The sequence below is a fragment of the Neltuma alba genome, unplaced genomic scaffold (genome assembly GCF_004799145.2).
Source record: "Neltuma alba isolate B1F8T4 unplaced genomic scaffold, ASM479914v2 tig00003893_pilon, whole genome shotgun sequence".
Lineage (NCBI taxonomy): Eukaryota > Viridiplantae > Streptophyta > Magnoliopsida > Fabales > Fabaceae > Neltuma > Neltuma alba.
The window spans coordinates 802,511-830,255 of record NW_021633470.1 but is presented as its reverse complement, the minus strand read 5'-3'; the positions used below and the strand labels follow the sequence as shown (position 1 = coordinate 830,255).

At 39.8% G+C, this 27,745-nt stretch overlaps 4 protein-coding genes across 11 annotated transcripts; 1 reads left to right on the top strand and 3 right to left on the bottom strand.

The window, feature by feature from the left end:
• The first annotated feature begins 63 nt into the window (after nucleotides 1–63).
• On the top strand, nucleotides 64–10,461 carry LOC114742864 (1-phosphatidylinositol-3-phosphate 5-kinase FAB1B). 5 transcript variants are annotated; one of them, XM_028931091.1, is made up of 12 exons: nucleotides 64–478; nucleotides 980–1,673; nucleotides 2,071–2,811; nucleotides 3,855–4,008; nucleotides 4,160–4,504; nucleotides 4,825–5,673; nucleotides 5,787–6,115; nucleotides 6,714–6,837; nucleotides 6,917–7,090; nucleotides 7,339–8,862; nucleotides 9,498–9,764; nucleotides 9,863–10,461. In XM_028931091.1, exons 2-12 carry the CDS (start codon nucleotides 1,066–1,068, stop codon nucleotides 10,166–10,168), a joined length of 5,421 nt encoding a protein of 1,806 aa, XP_028786924.1. In that variant the 5' UTR covers nucleotides 64–478; nucleotides 980–1,065; the 3' UTR covers nucleotides 10,169–10,461. The 5 variants fall into 5 exon arrangements, with proteins under 5 accessions (XP_028786924.1, XP_028786923.1, XP_028786921.1 ...); XM_028931090.1 differs by having other exon boundaries at nucleotides 2,068–2,811; nucleotides 6,920–7,090; XM_028931088.1 differs by having other exon boundaries at nucleotides 2,068–2,811.
• Nucleotides 10,462–14,954: 4,493 nt separating this feature from the next.
• Nucleotides 14,955–17,680, bottom strand: LOC114742962 (pectinesterase/pectinesterase inhibitor PPE8B). Its single transcript, XM_028931192.1, has 3 exons — nucleotides 17,301–17,680; nucleotides 16,544–17,068; nucleotides 14,955–15,769 (listed from the first exon to the last, which is right to left on the bottom strand). Exons 1-3 carry the CDS (start codon nucleotides 17,587–17,589, stop codon nucleotides 15,072–15,074), a joined length of 1,512 nt encoding a protein of 503 aa, XP_028787025.1. The 5' UTR covers nucleotides 17,590–17,680; the 3' UTR covers nucleotides 14,955–15,071.
• Nucleotides 17,681–20,333: 2,653 nt separating this feature from the next.
• LOC114742851 (uncharacterized) lies at nucleotides 20,334–23,570 on the bottom strand. Of its 4 annotated transcripts, none has more exons than XM_028931064.1 (6): nucleotides 22,529–23,570; nucleotides 21,750–21,847; nucleotides 21,467–21,491; nucleotides 20,949–21,069; nucleotides 20,729–20,863; nucleotides 20,334–20,660 (listed from the first exon to the last, which is right to left on the bottom strand). In XM_028931064.1, exons 1-6 carry the CDS (start codon nucleotides 23,010–23,012, stop codon nucleotides 20,450–20,452), a joined length of 1,074 nt encoding a protein of 357 aa, XP_028786897.1. In that variant the 5' UTR covers nucleotides 23,013–23,570; the 3' UTR covers nucleotides 20,334–20,449. The 4 variants fall into 4 exon arrangements, with proteins under 4 accessions (XP_028786897.1, XP_028786898.1, XP_028786899.1 ...); XM_028931065.1 differs by having other exon boundaries at nucleotides 20,334–20,654; XM_028931066.1 differs by having other exon boundaries at nucleotides 20,949–21,021.
• Nucleotides 23,571–24,897: 1,327 nt separating this feature from the next.
• On the bottom strand, nucleotides 24,898–26,770 carry LOC114742833 (glucan endo-1,3-beta-glucosidase 5-like). The gene is made up of 2 exons (XM_028931046.1): nucleotides 26,433–26,770; nucleotides 24,898–26,347 (listed from the first exon to the last, which is right to left on the bottom strand). The coding sequence occupies exons 1-2, from the start codon at nucleotides 26,768–26,770 to the stop codon at nucleotides 25,183–25,185; spliced, it is 1,503 nt and encodes a 500-aa protein (XP_028786879.1). The 3' UTR covers nucleotides 24,898–25,182.
• Nucleotides 26,771–27,745: the final 975 nt, after the last annotated feature.

Genomic DNA, 27,745 nt, shown 5'->3' with positions numbered 1-27,745 from the left:
TTAATAAGGGCTCGCAGTGTATTTTATCATTCAAAATTATTATATTCTTGTTGTTATTATTGTGAGTGTGGGGGGTGAGGGGAGGTGGGAGATCTGGTTGCGGCTGTGTGTACTTGGGATTTGAGAATTAGAATTGACTGCTTATGCCTTGAAGTACTTTTCTTGTCATGCATGCTTTGAGCTTACGGTTAATTTGGTGTGAGGGGAATTCGGCGACGAGCTTCGGGTGAAGGCTCTGTGCTTCTATGGTTTGTGGGATCCTTTCTGGCATCTGACATCAAAAGAAAATTTTTACTCTCTTTCTGATTATGCTAGAAGTTGAGGCATTCAGCTCACTAAGACCACGCATACTGGGAGTTCTCTGAACTGAGTGGAGGTTTTTCCGCGGCGGTGGGCCGGTGGCCCCTGGCCTCTGGCCCGTGGTCCTATATTACATCTTCGAAGGCCCTTTGCGCTAATTGTAGTGATTGGAAGACAGGTATTCGAATAAATATTATCTGTTCATTTTGATTTCAGGTACTTTAAATCTTGGGTTTGATCAATTAAGGAAGTTCGGGGATTTGAATAATTCACGAAATCACCCGCCTGGGTTCCTAGCTATTTTCAGCTTCTCAGTTTCAAATGGTGCTGTCGTGGCTGCTCATTCTGAAGTTGCTGCTTGTCTATAAAAGTATAAAACTGCCATAGGAACATCACTTCAATGACTTTAATCGTTATATTTTGATTACCGTCACAATTTTCTTCGTGAACGTTAGATTTTGAGCTACTAGAGTTGGATATAGTAATATCAGTGCTACTATTAATTCAGCCTTAATTTGTGGTCTGGTTCTACATGAAGCATATTGACGTCTGTGAAGTGGTTATTCTTTCATTAAATTTTAGGGCTGCATCCGTTTTAGTATCAGGTGGAGGTTTCCCCTGCTTTTGAATTTCTGTAATAACAAAGTGTAATTTTATTGGTTCTTCTGCATATAAACAGCTTCTTGGCTCGAGATATATGGAGTTTTAGAAAAGAATGGGTGATGAGTAACTCAGGATGAATGGACTCGGGTGGAATCAGATTCAATGGGCACCCCTGACAAAAAAATATCTGAGCTTGTTGAAGTAGTGAGATCCTGGATCCCACGGAGGGCTGAGCCACCAAATGTGTCTAGGGACTTCTGGATGCCCGACCAGAGCTGTAGGGTATGCTATGAGTGTGATTCCCAGTTCACAATATTCAACCGCAGGCATCATTGCCGAATCTGTGGAAGAGTTTTCTGTGCAAAATGTACTGCTAATTTTATTCCTGCACCTTCAGATGAGCCAAAGACTGGCCGTGAAGATTGGGAGAGGATTAGAGTTTGTAACTATTGCTTTAAGCAGTGGGAACGGGGGGAAGCAACTGTTGATAATGTGACTCCTTCACCAACCCCTTGTCTTAGCCCATCACCGTCTGCAACAAGCTTAGTTAGCACCAAGTCCAGTTGCACCTGTCACAGCAGCAGTAGCACTGCTGGTTCAGTTCCTTATGCAACCGGTCCTTATCAGCGTGTGCCTTATAGTCCTCATCAACCTTCTCAAATGGATCTAATAGCAGATGACCAAGAAAACGTAACTTCTGGGAAGAGTATGAATCCTGGTAGTACTGTAGGGAATTTGGCGTCTAATCAGTATGGCTATTGCTTCAACAGGTACGTCTTGCTTTGGTGGTCTACTTATTGGGATTGAAAGTGATGTTTCATTTCCTAAATATGAAGTCTTTTTTTCTTGTGCTTGCATTTTAGATTCTGATGTGCTCATCAACATTAAGTAAATCTAAGTTAGAATAGAAAGTGATCTAGAATTCTTATCCGCTTGTATAATTCTGCTCCTCCAGTACAAAATGGGTCTTACATTTAGGACTTGAGGAGTAGTTCATCTGTACAGAATGGGTTTTACATCTAGGACCGGAGGAGTAGTTCATTAACTTTCAGATGGTATAAATGTCTTGTACTTCAAACAATGGTGGCTAAATCTTCAGTATATGATCAGATGCTTTATAAACTTTGTTCTTAATGTTATTTTATGTTTGTTCTTGTGAACCAGCAGGAGTGATGATGAGGATGAAGACTACCGTGACTATCACTCTGATACAGAATCAAGACATTTTTCTCATGTTAATGACTATGATGATTCTGTTAACGTTCATGGGATTGACCTTGTTTATGGACCACTTGAAATGCATCATTACAGAGATGACACTGAAGCAAAAAGTGTGAGTTCTTTAATGCCTGCTCAGAATGTTGATCTAGAAGGTGTAGATGGAATTCAAGCGCCTGTCAAAGATGCTGATGAGAATGATCATGTTGACAGATGTGACACATCTCATTACATTGAGGAAAGCACTAATTCTGAACCTGTGGATTTTGAGAATAATGGGCTACTGTGGCTCCCTCCTGAGCCAGAAGATGAGGAGGATGAAAGAGAAGCTGTTCTTTTTGATGAAGAAGATGATGATGAGGGTGCTGCTGGAGAGTGGGGATATCTTCGATCCTCTACCAGCTTTGGCTCTGGTGAATACCGTGGCAGGGAAAAAACAAGCAAGGAGCACCGGAAAGCCATGAAGGATGTAGTGGAAGGGCATTTTAGAGCTTTGGTAGCTCAACTTTTGCAGGTTGAGGGTTTAGCTGTTTGTGACGAAGATAAAAAAGAGAGTTGGTTGGATATAATTACAGCATTGTCCTGGGAAGCTGCCACCCTTTTGAAGCCTGATATGAGCAAGGGTGGAGGTATGGACCCTGGTGGGTATGTAAAGGTCAAATGCATAGCCTGTGGGCACCGAAGTGAAAGGTAATTTTACTGGATCTTTCATCCAAAGAAGTTATTGAACTGTTATATAACTAGGCGAGAGCATTCCCCCCCCCCCTCCGATACCCTGTATTCATGTTTCATTTTGAGCTCTCATGTGCATCTAGAACCTGTGATGATGGACATGCTTCAACGTTAGTTGACTTGTACATTTAATTTAACTTTTTCTGGTGTGTTGGCTTCTGCAGGAATGGTGTTTCTATCCGGTTTAATTAATAAAATTTGCATGACATCGCCTCTGGTCTTTAATTTGCTTTGCATTTGTTACATTTTAACAAATCATTTCATTCTAGTTACATTATCTGTTATCTGAAGTTTGAGTCAATTGTATTGTGTTGTAGTTGATCAACTTTTAAGTGCATAAATTTATTCCAAGAATTTGCTATCTGATACAACATTTTTGTTTTGGCTTTAGACAAAAACATTTATCTTACTCTTTTTGGGGTCAAATTGTGCACTTAATCTATTTTCCTTTCAATTTCTGAGACATAACAACTGATGCGTGTGAATTGCACTGATGATCACAATTACCTGCACAAAATCATTGGCATCTTTAACATAACATAGCTGTTTTTAGGAATATCACTAAGAAATTTCTGAAGTTTTTATTATAATTATTTTATGCCATCCACTACTGAACTACTTTACATCCAAAAGATGTGACTTTCTATTGTGTCAAAGGACTGTTGGTTGATTAATATGATCTTCTTCCAATCTTCTTCCAATCTTTCTTTTCTTTTCTGTTTGGGTATTAATTCTACTGGAAATGAGCTCAAGCTCTTCTTAGTTGTTCTTGCAGTGTGAGTGTTTGATTATATACATATTTTTCTACTGTCTGATTTCAAAGGGCTTGGTGGGGGAAGGGTCTGTTTTCTTGATGATAAAAGAATCAGCTTGGCAAAATAGGCTGGTAAATTCAATTATTTGGCACAGCTTTATATGTTTCTCTTGGGGAGGGCTTTATAAATTTATTCTTATGTCGTCTATGTCTGTATACTTCTGATATTTTAGTTTTCTTTTTCCAGCAAGGTGGTTAGAGGAGTTGTTTGTAAGAAGAATGTGGCTCATCGGCGAATGACATCAAAATACGATAAACCACGTTTCTTAATTCTTGGAGGAGCATTGGAGTATCACCGTGTTTCGAACCAGTTATCTAGTGTTGATACTTTGCTGCAGCAGGTTTCCCTTGCATTCCATGCAACCATCCCTTAATTTGATTGTTATACCTGAAGCTTGTGTTGTGATTAGTGGATACCACTGAAAAAATTTTCCGCAATTTATATTGCCATTACAATACTTCTCAATTTTATTATCTTTCACTCTTCTCTAGGAGATGGACCATTTGAAGATGGCAGTTGCAAAGATTGGTTCTCACTATCCCAATGTTCTCCTGGTAGAGAAATCAGTGTCTAGGTATGCTCAAGAATGCCTTCTCGCTAAAGACATATCACTTGTTCTGAATATCAAGAGGCCACTTTTAGAACGTATTGCCCGATGTACTGGTGCACAAATTGTCCCTTCAATAGATCATATGAACCCCCAAAAGCTGGGCACCTGTGAAACATTTCACGTGGATAAATGCTTTGAGGAGCATGGCAGTGCGGGGCAAGGTGGGAAGAAATTGACGAAGACACTGATGTTCTTTGAAGGTTGCCCAAGGCCTTTGGGTTTCACTGTAAGTCCTATAAACTTGCATGTTTTGGAAGTTCAAAAGCAATGTCATTAAGGATGCATGTTTATGGTCTCGGGTTTTTAATCTCTCCATGGGTCTGTTGGAGGGCTCTTATCTTCGATTCATTTCTTCTATTCTAGTCAACTATCTTGTGACTTGAAATTGCAATATGTAGGTTTGCTGTAATTTCTATTTTATATTGCCACTTTAAATTCAACATCATCAGTTTCAAGAAATCATTAGTGAACAGATTTGAAATTAATATGTTGCTCTGTTTTTTGTTCAATCTTTTCATCACTTATTTATCTGTTTTGTGTTTCAAGATCTTGCTTAAGGGTGCCAATGGAGATGAGTTGAAGAAGGTAAAACATGTGGTACAATATGGAGTTTTTGCAGCCTATCACCTGGCCCTTGAAACATCATTTCTGGCCGATGAGGGTGCTTCACTTCCAGAACTTCCCTTGAAATCTCCCATTACAGTTGCATTACCTGACAAACCATCTATCATTGAGAGGTCCATTTCCACTGTTCCCGGATTTTTGGTTGTGGGTGCTCAAGAGCATCAAGGAACTGAGCCTATTAAGGAATTGCTAAAATCTAATGATGGCCACAAGAAAGAAAGAAACTCAACCTGTTGCATTGACTCCATTGCTGAATCATTGGTGGGTAGCTTGGCCCACATGCAAGCACTCTCTAGAGATTTCATTCCATCAGGACAGGATGCATCATCTTCCCAAAACCAAGGCTTCCTCCCAAATGATGATTGTAAGGAGGACCATCAAAAAAGTCACAAGGAATTTTTTCAATGCACACGAGATGTGCAGAGAGAGTCTATGTTGAATAATGATCTCATTTCTGATTCTTTATACGCCTTGGAGCCTTCTAGACAAGTTGATAGTACTTGTGGTGCTGTGTTGTCTGCAAATCATGGAGAATGCCTTGAGCCACATGACGTAAAACACGAGAATAATAATATTCAAGCTGAGATCATAAATTCAAAAGAAGATTTTCCACCCTCAACTTCAGACCATCAAAGTATTTTGGTTTTCTTATCAACACGTTGTGTCTGGAAAGGGACTGTTTGTGAAAGATCCCACCTTGTACGAATTAAATATTATGGAAGTTCTGATAAGCCTTTAGGACGATTTTTGCGCGATCAACTATTTGATCAGGTACTTTTTTGTTCACTTGATAATTGTGGTTTTATTTAATTGATTTTATCACCAATGGTCGATGGCAATTTCATGAACCCAAAACTCAAACAAAATGGACTTTTCCTTACTAGAGTTACCGCTGCCACTCATGTGAGATGCCATCAGAAGCTCATGTTCATTGTTACACTCACCGGCAAGGGAGCCTTACAATTTCTGTTAAGAAATTACCTGAGTTTTTGCCAGGGGAACGAGAAGGTAAAATCTGGATGTGGCACCGGTGCCTGAAGTGTCCTCGTGTAACTGGTTTTCCTCCAGCCACTCGGAGAATAGTTATGTCTGATGCTGCCTGGGGCCTATCTTTTGGTAAATTTTTGGAGTTAAGCTTTTCAAATCATGCAGCGGCTAGCAGGGTTGCAAGCTGTGGACATTCTCTACACAGAGACTGTTTAAGATTCTATGGGTATGCTTTTTTCTTCTCATATTGAATTTAGAGTGAACATGTAAATGAGCTAAAGGAAAACTGAACATGGCATGAATATAGCATTGGTGCTTTTGTCTCATTGGCTATCTCTATTTCTGTAACAAAGCAGGAATTTATTTGTCTGACAAGTCTGGAAACATCATAAAGCTTGATTTGATAATCATTCCAGTTGACCTACTACTGCTGTGCTCAAATAAATTGGGTGATACCTGAAACTAAATATAGTTCAGATTGATATTTCTTTGAAGTTAGTTTATAATGAAGATATAACTCAAATGTTTTAAGATTTATGTGGTGCACACAAAATTGCAATATTTTTCCTTACTCTCCTTATTTGAACAACATTTGTGCAATGATGTAATGCTCTTTAGTTTGCGATATCCTGTGAAAGTAGAAACAAACAGCACTTAAGTAAGTTAGTAGTGCTACCATGAATTAAGATGATAGTAGAGCATCATACTCAACAATCGAATTCGTATGTAATAATTTTTTTCTTTTCTGATGCATGGTAACCAAGAAAAAGGCTGCCATGGTCTGCATCTGCAGAAATATTATCATCACTGTTTTCTACATGCAGCTTTGGGAAGATGGTTGCCTGTTTCCGCTATGCTTCAATTGATCTTCATTCTGTTTATCTTCCACCACCTAAACTTGAGTTCAACTATGATAATCAGGATTGGCTACAGAAAGAAGAAGATGAGGTTTATAACTGATCTTAGTGGAGATATACTGTCCAGTTTTGAGTGTTTTAGTATTTATGTGAATATGGATCTTATCCAACAGGTGCACAACAGGGCCAACATGCTCTTTGCTGAAGTTGGCAATGCTCTGAATCAAATGTCGGATAAGTTTGCCGGTTATGTACTGCAGGAGGGAGGAAATAAAGCATCTGATTTTAAGCACCTAATTGCTGAACTTGAAGAGATGCTGCAGAAAGAGAAAGAAGAATTCGGGGTAGGTTACTTGGAATTGATTTCTCCCTCTAAATTCTCTCCTCTCATCCTCCCCCTTCATGAGAAATAATTAAAGCATAATGTGCCCATATAATGAGTATAAATGAATATCAATTACATCTTAGCTTTCTCTTGAACATTTGGTCGTCTACTCACTTCCCAGGATAATGAATAATATATTAGGGTCACTTTAATTTTTGTTATTTGACTTTGCTTCAGGAGGTAGTACATTGTTTTTCGTTTGTGTAGGAATTGCTACGAAAAGCGCTGAATCGAGAGGTCAAATTTGGCCCTCCTGTGGTTGATATTCTAGAGCTCAATAAATTGCTCAGGCAGATCATGATTCATTCTTACGTCTGGGACCAACGCCTGATATTTGTCTCCAATCAAAGTAGAATTATTCTCAAAGAAGAATCGAGGACTTCGCTTCCAAATGTCAAGGAGAAGCCAATAGGCTCCAGGGAGAAGGTTGCTGAGGTGAACGTGGCCTCCAGACTGGGGAGAGACCATGGTAGTTGTGCTTCCTTTCTTTTGGAAGCAAATCCTGATGGAAGTCTTACTCAAGGAAGCTCTGAACTTAGCCAACCTGGCGAAGCACAGAAATGCGAAGACAAGGATATAAGCAAAAGTCATGGAAAGGCTGACCTTTCTCTCTCTGATGGTGCAAATATTGGTGATAAATGTGAACCTCTAGAGTTTGGAGGAGCTATTCAAGGGGCTCAGTCAGGTGGGGAGTCTCCCATTGTGGCTAATTTATCTGATACCCTTGATGCTGCTTGGACTGGTGAAAGTCACCCAACAAATTTGACGCCAAAAGAAAATAACTATGTGTCACCAGATTCATCTGCAACAGATCGTCCATCTATGGGAGATTTGGTTGCAGCAAAATCAGATTTTGGAAGTTATACTGGCAATATGGGTGGGGATGAGACGGGAAGTAAGCATGACTCTAAATTGACTCTCAAAGGCCTTGATACAAGATGGAGTGGGATGCCTTTTCCAAACTTATTTAGTTCATTAAAGAAAACATCGTCCTTGAATACTCAGAAACTTGGTGAGTACAATCCTGTCTACATTTCTTCATTTCGAGAATTGGAGCGCCACACTGGTGCCAGACTGCTTCTGCCTGCTGGTATTAACGATGTCGTAGTGCCTGTCTATGATGACGAGCCCACAAGTGCAATAGCATATGTGCTTATGTCATTGGATTATCATGTGCAGATGGCAGAATCTGAAAGAGCTAAAGACAGTGGAGATTGTTCAGTTTCATTTCCACTTTTTGATTCCGCAAGTCTACTTTCTCTTGGCTCTTTTGATGAGACAATTACTAATACATACAGAAGTTTTGGTTCTTCTGATGAGAGCATCTCTTCATCCTCTGCTTCTCGAAGTGCTCAGGGTGGGGATCCACACTTGGACACAAAGGATTTGCATGCAAGGGTTTCTTTTACAGATGATAGCTCCCTCGGAAAGGTCAAGTATACTGTGACTTGTTACTTTGCTAAGAGGTTTGAGGCTCTTAGAAGAATTTGTTGTCCTTCAGAGTTAGATTTTATGCGGTCTCTTAGTCGTTGTAAGAAGTGGGGGGCCCAGGGAGGAAAGAGCAATGTTTTCTTTGCTAAAACTTTGGACGATAGATTTATAATCAAACAAGTTACAAAGACAGAGCTTGAGTCATTCATCAAATTTGCACCAGCTTATTTTAAATATTTGTCTGAATCAATCAGCTCGGGAAGCCCTACATGTCTGGCTAAGATCTTGGGCATTTATCAGGTACTTAATGTAAATTCCAAAAGACCCATTTTTATATGTCTCATTCCTAGTGATGGAATGCCTGTCTAAGTGCATAACTGCCTTCACTTTTGGTTGTAAACAAACCTATATACTACCTCTACTCCTTAATATAAAAGCTAGTTGACTAATTTGAGTAGATTGAAAAAAATTAGTTAAGTTATTTGTAATAAATAGGTATTGTCTTTTCTAAAATACCTTTACTAATTGTATGTATTAGCTAGAATTACTATTTGATGGAACTTTTAACATGTGCAACTACTACAAGGAGTACCTTGGAAAAAATGAATAAATATGAGGGATGAAATATATTATGGTCTTATATTTAAGACCAAATTGAATGTCAAATTAGCTTTTATACTAAAAATTGGAATTAGTATTATATTTACCTATTTGGGATCAGAAGTTGGACTTAAGCACCCTTACTCTGTTAATGCAATGCTGAACACTACTGCCATGCATGCGCGCGCGCGTGTGCGTGTTTTTTTTTTTTTTTTTGGGCTAATATGCTGGCATATTAATTATCAAATATCAATATCTTGCTTATAAATAAGCGCTCTATTTTCCTCGTGCAAACTATGACATTTTAGTTCTCACTCTGACTCTATAATTTGAAGGTGACATCAAAACACCTCAAAGGGGGGAAGGAAACAAAGATGGACGTGTTGGTAATGGAAAATCTTCTGTTTAGGCGTAACATCAGACTGCTTTATGATCTCAAAGGGTCATCTCGATCACGTTATAACCCAGATACAAGTGGGAGTAATAAAGTTCTCCTGGATCAGAATCTCATAGAAGCAATGCCTACCTCTCCGATATTTGTTGGGAACAAGGCAAAGCGATTGCTTGAGAGGGCTGTGTGGAATGATACTTCATTTCTTGCTGTGAGTTGAATCTGACTGCCCTTCTTGATTCCATACTTAATTTCCTCATGTTTATGTTTTCATTTCTTGGTGATATGATGTTACTAATGTTGGTCCAGTCGATTTATGTGATGGACTATTCGCTGCTGGTTGGTGTGGATGAGGAAAAGCATGAGCTGGTTTTAGGGATAATTGATTTTATGAGGCAATACACATGGGATAAGCACCTTGAAACTTGGGTGAAGACGTCAGGTATCCTTGGCGGACCAAAAAACACTGCTCCAACGGTAATATCACCTCAACAGTACAAGAAACGGTTCAGGAAAGCTATGAGTGCATATTTTCTTATGGTGCCTGATCAGTGGTCTCCTCCAGTTTTACATCCTAGTGGCTCCCAGTCTGACCTCTGTGATGAACATTCATGATACTGTCTCTCCTGTCTTATAGTTAAAAAAACATTGTATTTTGTCGTCTCTCAATTTTTGCTTCTTTTTCCATAGTATGCAAGGGCTCCTCCAATTCCCGGAGATCCTTAAACGGAATGGAAGACGTTATCCCATGAAATGGTAAATGTACAGCCTATTATTTGTAATTATTTTTTTCCTTGTTGGTTGTAAAATAAATGTATTTCATCTTTTCCATGTGTTGATTTTCCTTCTCTTGGAAGGCAAATACTGATGATGATGTATCACGCTTTTGACTAAGCCTTTCGCGTGTATGGGGCAAAATGCATTTCGATTATCCAAAATGTGAGGTCAGGATCCAAATCTAATACAAAGCGAGAGTAACATTTTGTATGTAGTCTATGTTTAGGATTTCGAGAGCCTGAATAATGTAGGTACTAGGTAGGTTTATATTTCCTCTTATTTCTTACGAGCAAGGTGATTATTTTAATGAGTGAACTTACAGAGAAAGCATTATTTTGGGAAAGCAGACATTTGACGATTGCTTTTGTTGGCGGGAAAAAAAAAATAGTAACATAGGCGAATTGAATTTGGTTGGAACTTGCTGGGTAAAGGAGAAGGCAGGGTGGAAGAAGGACGTGGGTACCTGTTTTTGGGGAGCGCTCGCGGTGGCTAATAACATCAATACAGTGGGATGATGCATTGTTTGAAATCTTTTGTGGCCTTGCTTGCCAACCCGGTCGTGGGTGATTCATTCGCATGATCACGAAAAACCAGATATTGTGTGTTAGTTCTTGTTGGTGGCAATGGTCCTTTCAAACCACTGTTTTTGACTTGCGAGACACAGAATTGTTTAGGGTCTTAAAATGCCACTTTCAAATGAAGGCGTTGGTTCTGTTGAATGCGAATAAATGCCTTTTCCATGGTAGATTCTGACAACATCTTGAGAACCCAATTTCTTTTCCAATGTATGGGATAGTCTGGAAATGGAAAAGAGATGTTGCTAGCTCTTGAAAATGCCTTCTGGATTGAATGGACGATTTTGGGTGGAAGACATGGCATTCACTGGTTTCCCTGAAGATTGAGGACTGTTCGACACTCAACTAGAGTTTTCTGGTTTTTCTCCTTCTAACCGGCGTCGAGCCTTCTTGCTTTCAGGTTCATATCTTTCTGTTTCACATTCTTCTGAAATCCCACCTTCTGATGATCGTTACTCTTGATGACTTCGGTGGTTCGCTCGCTTCTTTATCAATTTCTAGATTGGCTAAGATCGAAAGACCCACGGTCATGAAATTTGTTCTGCTAATCGACTTATTTTTAGCCTGTTGATGTGGTTTAATGCTTGCATTGCCCTCAATCGTGGATGTGATCTGGGATGGAGATGCTTTTTGGAACTGGAGCATTTTTGCAAGTTTTGGTTTAACCCTGGAGAGAATGTCTCAATGAAATTCCGGAAATGTTCTATTTTGGGGATCTCTTTTCTGACGCCTTCAGATGTCTGACGGGGAAGACTTTTTCTTTTTCTTTTGTTTTTTTTAATGGTTGTCTGTTGTTAATTTTATGAGAAAATGACACTAGGATTTCATGAAACATAAAATACTACAAAAAGGTCTCAGAAAATTCAATAATAAATCTGAAGTCCCAAAGGGACCTAAGAGCAATTTAATGAAAGGTTGAAAAGACATCTCTACTCTTGTAAGAAGCACCTAAAGCTGCTGAAAATTTACTCTGTTTCAACCTGAAAATCGACACCTTGTTTGCAGAAGGGAAGAAGAAAAAATACTCAAACTTCATCATGTTTTTTCCTTACTCCATCTGAAAATCTTGCCCACTCTACCAACATCAACCATTAGCAAAAACTGCTTGTGTTTTTTGTTTGATATGTGTTAGTCATGAACAAGGATGAGCAGTCACATGAGGCAAAAGAAGAACATGGGCAAAAAGAAAGGCCTCTTTGAATTTTTTTTTTGTAAATGTCACTAATCAGCTGCCTCTATTAGTTTAAGGGAATTTGTAATATTATATGATGTTGTTTAGTAGTATGTAACTTAAAATCACATTTTTTTAAAACTTATATCAGCATATAAATTGACAACTGATAGTGCAACGAGTGATAAGTGATGAAAGGTGTATTGACAATGAAAGGTGCAGATAATGACAACTGATTATGCATCAAAATATAATATATAGCCAGCTTTCTTTCACAACTTCATATAAATGTAATTACACCAATTTTACAACTCATTGAAAATAAAACATAAAATTACATGTATCTAATATCAAATGAACTATTTGTGTATATCATGATATTTACCAAAAAAAAAAATCAAAGAGCTTTTCTTTTTGCCCATGTTCTTCTTTTGCGTCATGTGACTGCTCACCCTTGTTCATAGCCTCTTTTTCCTCCTTTTATAAACTTTGCCAATGAGCTAAGGGTATAGAAGCTCACCATCATTGTGTCAAAAGCGTGACAAAACCAATTAATATACACTTGCACGACACAGTGATCAGTGACAAGTTAAGGAGCTGTATTGATAACTGTCGCGGCCTCTATTGACAATTTATTCTCCTATTTTGCAGTAAGGGTTTCTACCCACATCAAACTTTATCTTTTTCATCAATTCCTGTTGAATCATACCGAAACAGAGCAAAATCATCTTCAACCAACCCACAATACATCTAGAAATAGAGCACCCATCATCATCCTACCCACCTATAATAAAACCCCAACTTAGATGACCAACATACATCAAATAAAAGAACACAAGTAGTTTTTGCCAATGGTTGATGTTAGTGGAGTGGGCAAGATTTTCAGATGGAAGTAAGGAAGAAACATGATGAATTTTGAGTATTTTTTCTTCTTCCCTTCTGCAAACAGGATGTCGATTTTCAAGTTAAAACAGAGCAAATTTTCAACAGCTTTGGGTGCTTCTTACAAGGACAAAGATGTCTTTTTAGCCTTTCATTAAATTACACTCAAGTCTCTTTGGGACTTCAGATTTATTACTGGATTTTCTAGGACTTTTTTGTAATATTTTATGTCCTATGGGACCCTAGTATCATTTTCCCTAATTTTCTACTCACGTGCTTTGCGTCATGATGTTTATGATAAAAGGCGAATTTTTTCACTTGAATATTTTGAAATATCCAAACACTAATATATTTTTTATGAAATCCAAGCACTAAAAAATTTAACATACTCCTTTCGGTTTTATTTATAAGTTTTCAAGTTCAAAAAGTAGTGTGATTTTTTTTATGAGTTTTAATTTGAGTTTGTAATTTATAAATTAGTTATTTAAAATTTATACTAAGAACTGTAAGTAGTATTAGTCTCTACTCATGTACAAAAGTCGAACGGTCGAAGACATTATTTAACACAATTTTGACACTAGATATTATGTTACGACTCCCTAGTCTCCAACTCATTTGTAACACACTTAATGCCTATTTTACAATCCTACTCTTATCTAATTTTTATTAGACAAGGAGAAAAAGGAGAGGAAGGCGTGAAAATGATTTATAAATATAAAAAATTAAGAAATATTGTTAATTTAATATATTTTTTGATATGCGATAATGTATTTTAAGTCACTTTTGTCAATCATGTAAGATGGCCCATAAAGTGGAAGAGGCTTTGATCTTGGACTGTACATGATTGTCTCTACGGTGTGATATTGAAAAATGGATCACATTGGACGCTTCAACTGGAGGACCAAGAACCAGCCAGAATTCACAAACTGGCTCTCCAGAAAGCCCGTCCAAAGATTGAACTAATCTAAATTATGTGCACCGTCCCAAGATGCTTTTGTCTTCACAGAAAATAGAAGGGTGAACGCTGATTGAAATGTACTACTTTTTGTTCTTAATATAAATTTCAAATATAAAATTTTAATTTATGTTATTTTTCATATTTATTTATTTATTTAAAATAGTTTTTATAATAATTATATATGTTAAAGTTTTCATCAAATAGTAGTTTTAACTAATACACATTATTAACAAAGATATTTTAAAAAATAATATTTATTTATTACAAATAGTTAATTTAGTAATTTTTTAATCCACGTTAGTGAATTAGTTGTTATATTAAGCAAAGAACACAGTACAATTTTGGGCAATCAGATGCGGTTTCCTCGAAATTTCTCCTCAGCCTCGAGGTCAGCAAGACCCACTCTTCTTCGCGCCTTCCTACCTCTTTTCAGATTGACCATTTTAAACTTTTTATTATGCATCCATATTATGATTTTCCTGGCACCTTTCTCAATTTCCAAATATAAAGGCATTATTCATAAATATCAATGATAGATTATATTGTCGAACATAAATATAATTTTTTCTTGAAAAAGAAATACTCCTCCTGTCCTAATTATAAGACCCAATTGATTTATTTGAGGAGATTAAAGAAGTAAATTAAGTTGGTTATTTATAATAAATAAGTGTTGTCATTCCTAAAATATCCTTGCTAATTAAGTATATTGGCTAAAACTATCATTATTAGAAGGATTATCTTAGAAAAAAATACATAAATATAAGAGACAAAATGAATTTGGATCTTATAATTAGGACCAAATAAAAAGTCAAATGAGATCTTATAATAAGGACCGGAGGAGTATATTTTTACTTTCTATTATATTATCACACACAAAATAAAAATATATTAAAATCGTCAATTGTGTAGAATTTTTTTTTTAAAAAAAAAAATACTACACCACACTATTTACGAGTTCGTTTTCTCGCGCTTTTACGGGAGAGAATTAAGATAAAAAAATGACAAAAAGCGAAGAGGATGCAAAGTCTGGGGCCCTGGTGGCGAATGTTACTGAGAGATATTTTGCAGGTGGAAAGTGAAGAATAATAGTAGGAGTAGTAGGCTACAACCAGATAGAGTTCGTAAATCGCATGGCTTGAGACAAGAGGAATGAAATTAAACCCCTAAGCCGGCGGTGTAAGTGACGCCCGTTGAAGGTAACCAAAGATTGCCCTCAATAAACTGAGCCACCGTGAAGTTGCTGGCCTGCCTCGAATCATTCAGCGCTCTGTACCCTCCCCATTTGACTCGCTTCTCCAGTGCCGCTCCTGCCCCGTAATTCTGGAACTCCGCGTAGAACAACGTGTCCAGCGCGAAGTCCCCGTTCCACTCCAGCCACCCTTCCGGCCTCAGCGCTTCACTCATGTACGATTGCATGAACACCGTTCTTGAGTAGGTCTTCCACGGCCTCCCCAGGTACGTCTGGGTCGAGTTCACTGAGGGTAGCAGGTCCCAATCTGCGGACACGTTGCAGAACTGGAACGAGAACCCTGAGGGCTCGTTGGGGTCTTTTCGACCTTGAGCCGTGATCGTGTTCTTCTGGCTCGCCAGGCCCTTCTTTGCCAGCAGCTGGCAGTTTTGGAAGACGGCGGTGGCGTCGCCGAATATGAAGTCCACTGTGCCGGTGATCTTGCATTCTCTGTAGAACTGGCGCATGGTGTGGGTGTAGAGGCTGTCTTGGTATCCATAGATGCCGCATCGGTAGTACACAGAGAGGTCGGAGTCGGATCTCAGTGCCACTGCCTGGTGCTTCTCGGGGCCTGCAGTGTTCTGGAACGCTATGTCTCGTGCTATAAACCCTCTCCCGCTGACAGCTGCACATGCCAAATTGGAAAATGGGTCAGATACTCATCCCCTGACATTCGTTTCCAGCCACGCTTCAATTCGTTTTTAAGTTTTCATTGCCAACCCTCCCATGCTCATTTATTTCTCTGGATCATTTTGTACTGCCTGTGTGTTCCATCAATCAGGCCCCATTTATGGTTGAAATTGCTTTCTTTGCCTCTTCTTTTGCGAGCCTCTGCTCCATGTTAGAGCTGCTTCACTCCATTTTCCATCCCTTTTGATCGTGCGTGTCCCCCCTTTCTAACAGTTCGGTAGCACTAATTTCATGGCACTTCCTGTCTTTGTCTCCTCATTTACGAAGCACGACACTCAGTACGCAAGCAGTTTACTTTAGCCCTCTCCCGGAACTCACCATGTCACATAGCCACTGTTTACCTTGACCCACCAAAGTCCGTATGTTCTTTCTTAACTCAAAACATCTTTTCCTTGTAATTAAACAAAGTACGTCATCATACGTCACTACATGGCTATATGCAGTCCATACATAATTACTCACCTTAAGAAACACACGATCCTATCCATAGACATGATTATCTGAATAAATTAAAGTTCCTATTCATTCGTGCTTTAATCAGACAGCTCCACTGTTTTTACTATATAATTAGGTCCAAGAAATTTTCCAGCTTGATGGCATGTGTTTTTAATAAAATCAGTCGACCCATTGCTAGTTAACACCAAGATAAACAAAGATTAGATTAGCATGAACGGAGAAGAAAAAGAGTATTGGAAAGTGCGGTGGTTACCAAAGGTAGCAGTGCGGAAGGTGGTCCAACCATCGACGAAACTACGGTTGCCGGAGATAATGGTGGCATCCATACCGTCACCAATCATCATGAGGTTCCACTTCTTCTTCTTGATCTCCACGTTCTCCGTGTACAAACCCCTCTTCACGTATATGACATAGCGTTTCATGCTATAGTCGGGAGCTGCAAGCACTGCATCCATCACCTTTGTGTAATTTCCAGTCCCATCCGCGGCCACCACCACGTCCACTGGCAACTGATTGGTCTGCAGGAGCTTGCGGTCCCCAGGTTTAATCCACGAAGGAAACCGGTTCTTGCCGCTCCAGGAACGGTCCGAAACAGGGTGCACCTGCGCCAGCAGATCCTGCAGCAGCGAGCTCACCTGTCCCAGCCCACTGGATATGAGACCGCTCACAATGCTGTTGGTGCCTTCAAAACCGTCCATGCATGTCTCTGGATTGGCCAGTGCGGCGCTCAACCATGTCCGCAAATCGGAGCTCAGGTTCCCGGTGCCGTTATGCTTGCCTGAAAGAATTGCGACCGTTATATTACTTTTGGTGCAAAGTGCTAAGTGATGTGCATTTTTGTGAAAATGAGTTACGGCTGTGATGAGTGAGTTATCATCAACTGGGGAATCGAAGGAAGATCCCCTGTTTTCAGTTATGAGGGGAAGTCAAATCGGAGCAAGTTAGGTCCACAATGGAGAAATAGGGAGCAGGTGGGGAACGATAGGGGAGGCGAGGAAGGGGAAGAGTACCTCGGGGAGATTGAGAAGCGGAGGCGGAGAAGGAAAGGTCGTCAGAAGACAAGTCGAGCAAGTCGAGGCAGTCGGAAATTGCATGGGAGAGGCGAGAATCTCCGGAGAAATCAGCGAAGCGGGACAGGATGGAGACGACCTGGTTCAAGACGCGGAGGACTTGGGAGACGGAGGAAACGAACTGGGAGGAGGAAGGCTGGAAGGTGGGGCGGGAAGAAACAGGAGAGAGATGCAGGAGGAGGAGAGAGATGAGGAAGAAAGAGAGGGCGGGGGCGGAAGAGGGAGCCATGAGAAGGGGAGAAGAGCCAGAGGAAGAGAGAATATATAAATAGGGAAGTGAGAGTGGAGAAATAAAAGAGGGAGAGGAGAGGGGTATTAAAGACGAGAATGAGGGGGTTGGATGGGGAGGCGAGGGAATTTAATGGGAGGGAGAGAGGCGGGAGGCAGTGACTGTGTTGCGGGTTGCCTAATGATGATTGCCCCAAAGCTGTTGCTAATTTGAGGAAGGGAGGGACCCATTAAGTGCAGGGCCACGTTGTTTGACTGTTTCCCGTTGTCATTGGCTGGGGCCGCCTCCTTTGATACGTATTGAATACCGAGTCATTCACAACCCAAGTTCATACGGTTGCTCAGTCGAGGAGGCAACCGCCCCTTGGACTCAAAGATCGTATGAAAGGAACACGCGTTGCATACGGGAGACGTGAGACCAGAATCAATGTGACCACAGTTTACTAAAGTCGGCATGTCTGTGAGTGACTCTAGTTTGCAAAATTGTATGCGGCAACCCGTCCGCTTCATGTTTTGAACTCACCATGCTACAATTGGTGGCTGACATGTGCTTCATATGCTGGTCATTATTCTACGCACTTACTTTTCCTAAAACGCTGTCCCCTCTTTGTAATCAACTGGCTTTTTCCTAATCTGTCCTGTAGTTTCTCTTTCATTTATCATTTATTTATTTGAATCTTAAATTTTAACTGGGAGTAAAGATTACCCGAAGAAAGACTCGATCAAGGAACCGGGCAAACCGGAAGCTAAGCCCAAGGGTTTCTTGTACAGGTTCAGAACGAACATTTTTTTTCCAAAAAAAGAAAAACATATTTTGTATTTGAGATCGAAAGAAGAACCTAAGACATATCAATCATTAAAAATTAACTTGCTTTTGACTTTTCACATGTGATAGTGCAACGTTGATGTAAATTTAGGTTTCATGTGATGGAGCAATTAATGCTAACCATTTTTATTTTGTTTCATCATAACGTTACTTATCATAAAATGGTTTAACTAAATGACGCATATGGTTAAAAAAAAAAAGTCAATTACATGGTTTAAATTGTTTAGAAGTAGCCAAACATTTTTTTTAAAGCAAAGACAAATATTTTCTTTTGGTCCCACTAATTAAATGAACAAAAACATATTCTAACATTTACGAAAGACTCAATAAATGGTACAAAATTTTTCCCCTTATAAATTTTTTTTAAAAACTTTTAGAGGATATGCCGTCAATAAAATAAGATGAGACACGAGCTGGTACTAACACTGCAATAACCGAATTCATGAACAGGTGGCACATTGTGTTATATGCGTTGGTGGCTATATTGGGAGGAGCCGAAAGGAGGAGAACATTGGATTGCGAGAGATTGGGAGAGTTGGGAGAGGGAGAGAGAGATGAATTTTACTAAGTAGAGATGAAGACAGGGGAAAACAAGCAGCGGGATGCCGATTGTAGGATAGGACACTGCAGAATCATTATCATTAATGAAGAATAAGCTCAATTTCCAAAAGCAGCATCTAACCTTCATCCTTCCTTTTCAAAGGCCAATCAGATTATTGCATCCTCATCAAAGTTACACCTCTCCAACTTTAAAGCTACCTTTCAACATCAACGCGCTTCCAGCTCCCTCTCCCTTTCCCCTTTTTTCTTTTTAATAACATCTTTTTCTTTGGGAGGGAAAAAAAAAGAATATATGTACACAAAATCAAATCTGAAAAAGATAAGAACGCGGAATCTGTCAAATCCTTCCGGCTGGCTTGATTTCCTTCATGTGATGTGCCCCCTGCTCCTCCCTTTATCCCCTGCCTCCGTCAACTTTTATTTATTCTTTTAAACTTTTTAAATTCATACATATTCCGGAACAACAAGAGGAAAAAAAAAAAAACGAAACGAAGGTTCGCTCATCTTATTGATCTTTTCGTGCTTCAGCATTATGCCTGAAATTTGGTTGCCAGCAGCTAATTAATGAATTGGCATATAATTAATATTTTTTGTTTACTGCGCACTTGTTCTTTTTCATTCCGTGGACATCTTAAAAAGCATCCATTCCTGAAACGAGTTTGGATATGCTTGTAAGAAGAAAGTTTGGCGAGAAATGGAAAGACTCCTAAAGGAAGCTTCATTTGAACAGTTAAATTCTTGGGCCGCGAGCAACAGACACCTCAACGTGAAATTTAATTGGGCTGGTTATAAACAGGAAACCAATGCATTGATTGCCTGCGATGTTGATACTATTATATACTAAAGGGTAGAGACAACTAGATTGAGTCTGTTTTCAGTTGTTGCAATTTCCTTGTTGCTGGTAACTTTATTACTATTAGTGCTGGTTCCGTTAGGGCCAATGAAAGGGAAGGTTTGGTGATAGAGTTGCTATACTTCAAATATTGGATTGCTGAGCATGGTGGCAGCTCTAAGACGTCGCCATCTCTGCTCATCCTTCACTTTTCATCATCAACTATCACGGCAGGTTTGACAACTTAGGATGTGATATGCTGAGAAAATATGTTGTCAAACCAGCCGTGACAGTTGTCAACCTCTGCACCTTAAGTTGTCAACCACTACTCTTTCAGTTGTCAATACAAACTTTAAAAAAAAAAAGATAATTTAATAATTAAACAAATAAAATTTATTACAAAAAAGTTCCTTGGGGCTTTAGAATAATTTTATGATTTCAAGAGACATTTTTGTATTTAATTTCCTTGAATGGGACCTAATTGCAATTTTCTCTAAAAAAACGAAAACCCAAAGGTTGTTGGGTGTCGTTTTACGATTTGGAGATCCTTGAATGAGATAAATGGGCTGTTTGGTGAGCTACGTAAGATGGTGATCATGTGGCTTCCTTGAGGAAGTTTAGACGCAAGAATGAGGATACATACTATGAAGCTAACAATGACACAAATTGCTGCTGCACTTGTTGCCAGTTAGTGACTCTGGTGATGAGGGGATGCCCATCAGCCACATCAGTGTTACACCAAGGATATGAATTCTGGTAATCAAAAAGCAGCACCCGAATTCCAGCTTCAGCGCACTCCACAGCATATCTTGGGTTGTCATCAATCAGAACCTTAGCCCCTAAACTCCTGCTCCTACCACTACTTGTGAGCCAAGTCATAGAAATGAAGCGAGTGAACCATGTTAGGAGGCAATGGCATACCTACAAATCTCTGACTTGGGTCTGGACAAGCCATCCAGAGCAAAATGATTCCCAAAGTGAATCTCCTGAAAGAGTCCCGGATAATACTCCTCTATCCACTCAATTGTGTGATCCTTGATTGCATTCTGCCGAGACCTAACATATATATAAACAGCCCCAGTTAGCTGCTGCCAACCGGATTGCATTACCTGCTAAATAAAACCCCACACCACAAGCATACGTTACAACTGAGAGGCTACAAGATGTTGATAACTCCTCAAGGGCCTTCCGAGCACCTGGGATAGGCTGGATTCCTGACATGAAATATTGCGTCTTAAAAAACTCATGAACACGGACATCCGCTGCACCACAACAATGTATTGACTTTCAATCACCATAACTGAGTCTAATTTGGCACAAACATACCATCTCTTTACTGTTAGTGAGCAGTTTCGAATTTTGTTACCAAGGAGTACATTCCCAAGTCACTGCGAGAATATGTTTCACATTTACTACCCTATAACCAAGAGATCTTTGACATGTTCACCCTCTAGCAAACTGCAGGGGGGGATTCTATTCCATGATTACCCTTCCTCCCCATTGGCATCATACTGTTTTGGGACTCTGAAAGCTAATTCACGGGGCACTTAATCTCAAGAATGTTAGCATCCGGATTTGAAAGCACAAGACACTTCATTGAATTCCATAAGGATTAATGAGAAGGAACAAAAATGAAAAGTAGACTCAGAAGTTACCTACCTTCATCTCGTGAACAGTTCCATATCTGTACCGGAAATAAAGGAGACATCAGATTCCACATAAAAACATTAAAAAATGATAATAAAAAAAATTGGTTGTTTTCAATACAACTCATTACCCAATCATTACTAAGGCGACATTCATTTTGTAGAAATAATGGGGGCAAAAAAATGCAGAAATGAACTTCGAAAAATAACATGCAAGTGATATCATCCAAATTGAAAATCAACAATTGTAAGCTCCAATCAATCATCACAAAAAATATAGAATTATTTAGCAATACCTTGAAAAACTCATACACGTGATACTCAGAAACTGAATAATTAGATGAGTATCGATCTGCAATGAACCGGTTGAGAGCTGACAGGAAGTTGCCTAATACTGCTTATGAAAAATGCAGGTGAAATGTATACGCATTAGAACACAATAGGGTTATACTGGTCTGCTAGACATTCAAGAAAGGCATAATTTATTCACAGTTCGTGCTATATGATCACACGCCAGCTGTGAACTGTAGGGCATTCTTCGTACATATAAAAATTTATTCACAAGTGTATTTAACATACAAGACGAATGTGTTACATTTTTAGCATGCTCTGAGGTCTGAGCAAGCTAAGCAGGGCGCAGATTGTCATCAACCATCACAACCAAATAAAAGGAGGGTTCTTATTTAAGTGATGCAATAAAATATGCTTTCCATAAATTCCATATAAGAACCCTCTACACATATATGCAAATCTTTAAGGCCGTTAAATTTAGAAGAACCAACGGAAGTTTTAAGAGCTCTCATCTCCCCAGTTGAAATACTACCTCGAAACCCATTCTACAGGTAAGGCAATTACGTTTCAGACTGGGCGCAGAATATTTGATCGTATTTAATCAGCACAGGGAGGGAATTTAATAATTTTTCTCTTCCATCTTTTTTTCTTGTGAAAGATAAAATCACAAGAAGAATACAGTCAACAGAGCATGACAGAGAGCGTAATCGAAATCGAAGTAAACGAAAAAAATTGCTAACAATACATGATGTGAGATTAAAAAATGATACAAAATCAAACATACCCTCATCAACGTCAACGGCAACAACAAATTTTTGGGACAAACGGTGATCCTGGAAACTAAGAGGTTTAGCAGGACTTGCAGACGACGATCTATTGTCAACATCAATAACAGCTGCGTCAAGACCATCACTCCGACTAGAAATATCCTCTAAATCAGCTAACAAAGGCGAGTGAGGGAGAGATGTGTAGCCGCGAGCTTTCGTCTTGAGGAAAACACTGTTACTGTACACATTGGAGTCGAAGCAACCTTTAACAGTGTAAATGCTTCTGTTAACTCGACAAACTTTAGAATAGACTAGCTTCTGAAGAAATGGGGATGAACTGTAGTCAGAGGAAAGACCCGGGATTTTAGAAAAGGCCTTGTTGAAGAAGGAGGAAGGTTCATAGCGCATCAAATAGGCCATGAGTTGACGATGGTGGTGGCGATTCAGAGCTTGCCAATACAAGAAGCCTGCAGGGCCTTGCCTATCCCTTAATTTAAGCATAATACTATCAACAGTAGACCCTTACTCTCACATTCCAGCATCACCATCAACCCAAAAAAGTGAATATATTTGATAGAGAAGTGATATTCGCTTCGAAAAGTGAAGAGCTTTCTTGTCTCTGTGGATAACTAATCAACCCAATCAAATCCTGAACCAGCTGCGTAGAAACAGCAAACACGGACTACCTTTCCTCAGAAAGTCTCAAAAGGAGACAATGAGGATCCTCCAGACAGAAACTTAATTGAAAGAAGCACTACAAATAAAATAAAGGACAATCCAATTCCACTAGGGGATAATGTCAAGTCTCCGATTTTAATACGATCATGTCCCTGTTGGGGGAAATCACCTCTTGTTAGTGGTCACACCTCAGATCCTATCAAGTAAGTACCCAGGCGAGGAAGGTTTCGTATGGAGCGTCCGCCTCCACCAATTTGACGGAAAAATCTGACAAAATGCGTTCAGCTTGAGAAGAATTTTCAGAAGAGCCCGTAAATCTAACCTAATATGCGTCAAAACAGAACAATCCAAACCAAAGAAGGGGCTTCGCACTTTTCTCATATCCAACAGTCATGCCTATGATTTACCGGGCAAAATTGTGAACTAGCGACTATTCCCCGGTTAGTTTTTGACTTTTTTGTTTTCGAGTATAGATCCGTCCGTAATATAGAATTTTACATGCGGCCACCGTATGCAAAGAATATATTGAGATGCAGATCTGGAAAATGGCTACGAAAGAAAAGATACCAACCTAGATTCCTATAATCTTGGTTTGACGAATTTTAAATAATAAATAAAAAAATCCGGGCTGTATTTTTCGACTGTCAGTTTCTCTCTCCTTCGAACTTTGCGGCACATTGTCTTTTCTGTGAATTACAATATTGCCATTCCAAAATGTCATGATTCGCAATTTCGCACCGCCGCACGCACAGTGCCGCCCGCATAATTTGCTTTTAAATGTTGGGCCCATCTCTACTCAATTACAAGGCAGTCCGGGAGTTGTTGATTTTTTGGGCCTGACACTATAAGAAGGTCGATTGATATTACTCCGGACATACTTAGAGAGCTAATATTAATTTTAAATATAAAATCTATTTTATATAATTATTAAAAAATTTAAAATTAATTCTATTGATATTTCCTCAACAATAGTCAAGTAAGAGAAAGAGGAATAGAATTAAAAAGATGTTCAGGGTATTTTTTTAAAAAAATTATATTAACTAATTCAACTAACATCTTTAATCTATTCGAATTTGCTAATTAGGTTTTATATTAAAAACTGGAGAAGTTTTTTTTTTGTTACATAAGAGGATCCATTGATACTGTTTGCTAGTCCCACTAATATGGTGAACCAAGATTCGAATGCTCATTGTGAGAGATGATCACATTTAGTGCCCAACAATGCCTTGAACAGTACTACCCTCCAATAGAAGGATATCTGTGCTTACAAAAAGAAAAGTAATTATTTTGCCAACAAATGCTGTGCATTTTTTTTTTTGCATAATTATACTCCTATTAGAACTAAATTTATTCGAGACACTGACGTGCATTACATGTCAATATTTCTCCTAATAAAAATTTGAATATGGATTCGCTTTGTTTTGAGAGAATAACTTATTTCATTGTATCCAAGCCCGTTGATATTGTTCATTAAGTTGAAATTGGGATTTAAGCATTTGATTTGAATAATTATGGAGACTCCATCAACACTGTAACAGGCATGCATCTCAGGCTGGTAGTAGTTTAAGGTGGCCAAGAGCCTTTGATTCGATCTTTTACAGGGGAACGATCCCCTCAGAGCCTCGCCTTGCTCGCCATATTTATGCACCATTTCTTTATATATGTGTGTGTGTGTTTAAACTAGAAACGGGGAACGATGCACATCCCATAAGTGTGAAGAATAAGTCTTATTATCTTTAAAATTTCATATAAACTCAAATGCATGACCAACAAAACCAAGTTTCGTCCTACTTACTGATCACCTCACATGTACGAGTATTTCAACTTTAAACTGCGGAATGAAGGGGAGATTGTGTGCATGACTTTTCGATGCGATACACATCTCAATACTCTCATGCATCATTCACAAATTATTATTCTTAAACACAAATAAAGAATTAAACCATCCCATTTCTTCACATAGTTTCATCCCAGATGGCGTTCAGAATCTAACTTAGAGAGCGCTATAACAGTAAACGATGAAGAGGATGAAGCCTGATGCCAGCACGAGCAAGGGCTGCTCTGTTGGTGCAGACGCAGGAGGGGAGCGAGAGGAGGGTGTGGTGGGGATGGTCCTATTTTGATGCTTCCTTGTGTCGATCATGATCTTGAATCTGCAGCTACCTTGGCGTGGCGAAGGATCTACATTGGTGATGATTCCCAGGTTGTTGAACCGACAAGCATCTCTACTTTGATTCATGGTCTGGAAATAGGAGTTGAATGCATATGAAGCGTTGGTCCTGGGGTCCAATCCTGCACAAGACGAGCCAGGAGCAAGACTGGTGCAATCAGCACGCGCACAGGCTTCGTTTATACTCTGTCCCAAACTGTTGGGGTCGGACACGCCTGCTTGAGGTGATAGCACGCACCATCTCTTTGGCAGATACCTCACTCCTTTGGCACCCACCAGTGCTTTCCCATTCCCCATTCTCAGCGGGTATTTTACGGATCCGTCGTAGTTGAATATGCCCCAGTGTCTCTCAAAATTGCCCGGATCAATACTCTTGGCATCCTCGTCAGCAAGTGCAAATATGTATATATCTGGCGGGGCAGCTCTCCTGGGACTTCCCTCCTTCTTCACTATGCGATCCACAAGGCCCTGATTGAACCTCTGCGCATTTCTTAAGTTGGCATTGGAGCTTCCGTCGCTGGGCCATCCCACCTCTCCGATCATGACTGGCATGGAACCAAAACCATTCTTCTCCAGAGCTGCAATGAGGGTGTCGAAGTTGGCATCCAACACATTGGTATAAGTAACGGAGCCATCCACCACGGGGGGAGCGGAGCCATCGAAGAAGGCGAATTCTTTGGGGAAGTTGGGATCGGCGTCGAGGCTGAGGAAGGGGTAGATGTTAATGGAAAGAGGAGAAGCGTTTTGGGAGAGAAACTTGATGATGGAGATCATGAGGCCGTGAATGTCAGGCCTGAAGTTGCCGCCGGAAGGAAGGCCAGAATCACTCTGATACACATCTGCGTTGAGAGGGATGGTGGCCTTCACTCGACGGCCTAACCCTGCATTTGTCAGAGCCGCCTGAATGTTTCGGAGTGCTGGGAAGGTGGAGTTGACGAACATGCCGTTGTAGCTTTTCAGGAATGGTTCATTGCCCACAGCAACATACCTGCAGCGCAATTGACTCGCAACTTTAACTTCCCCTACTACAACAGAAAGCATAATATGAATGGTTGGATTACACAAAGTTATACCTGATATCGACACGATATCTGGAAACGTAAGAGGAGACATTCTGGGAGACCCAGGCGGCGGCGGCGTTGGCGTCGCTTGCGAGGGATGCTAGGAGGTCATTGGGGATGCCGACCATAACTTGGATGCCAGAATTGCCGAGGGCCTTGAGAGGACCAGGATCAGCTTCAAACAGCTTCACCTTGTCGAATCCGTTGTCCTTCAACAGCCGCACAACTATGTTGGGGGGGAGGGGATGAGTTGAACGTGTTCCCCAGTTGCAGGCGAAGCCGTCCACCCCCTTCCCAAGTTCATTGCTCACTATGGTTACTGCTAATACCACCAAGTATAGGAATCCCATCTTTGCTTTTGCTTTCGGATGGGCCCCTGATCCTCCCCTACAAGTACGATCCGGGCGTCCAATCTCATGTCCCTTTATTCACAACAAAGCTACGTAAAGAATTGCATATTTTTTTTGAAAGAGAACTCGATTCCAAAGCTAACCGTAGGAAAGGGACAACAGCGTTGCAAAGAAAGGAAGAATCAGACGTAAGGAGCGTTGTAATGTTTTTATACTCGGCATTCATTATTCTATGTTACGGCAAATTCATGACCCGACAACCTTGTAGGCTTATACTGAAGCAACGCACTTCCCGCATTCTTCCTAGAGTGGCAACAAGTCCCCTTTTTCCATATTCCTTTCCCTGTTATTAATTAACAGAAATTAGGCTTCGACTCCGAAGCATTGCTCGATCTTGTTATGGGATTTCATAAACCACTGTAATATCAACAGAAAACTCCAAAACAATGATGTGTTCAAGAATTTCTTTCAAGAGCGCCAACAAAAAATTAAAAAAAGCCAGGGCGAAGTACAATTTTCAAGGCCCAACGAAAGCAGGAGGCGGAACAAGAACCCTGTATAACTCACCATTTGTGCTCAAAGGCGGCAAGGAACAGTTGGCTATACAGTCGAGACGTGGGGAGGGTGCATGGTCAATTGGTCAAGAATAATGAGACAATGCACTCAAACCCATCAACGGGGTTCTTCTCAACAAAATAATGGTGCCGCGCAGCTCGGCAAGTAAACAAAATAGAAATGAAAGGTTCCTATCCCTAATCCGTCAATATGGATATATATATATATATATATATATATATATTAATAAAAGAATATTAAATTCACATGAAAAGACATGATAAAAATAAACTCTTTCAACGAAAATATACTAATTTTTAAAGGTAATATTAGAATGGCTATTTTTTGTGTTTTTTTTTTGGGGAAATTATTAGCATGCTCGTCACCGGCCACGGCTGAAAAGCAACATTCATGTGGGAT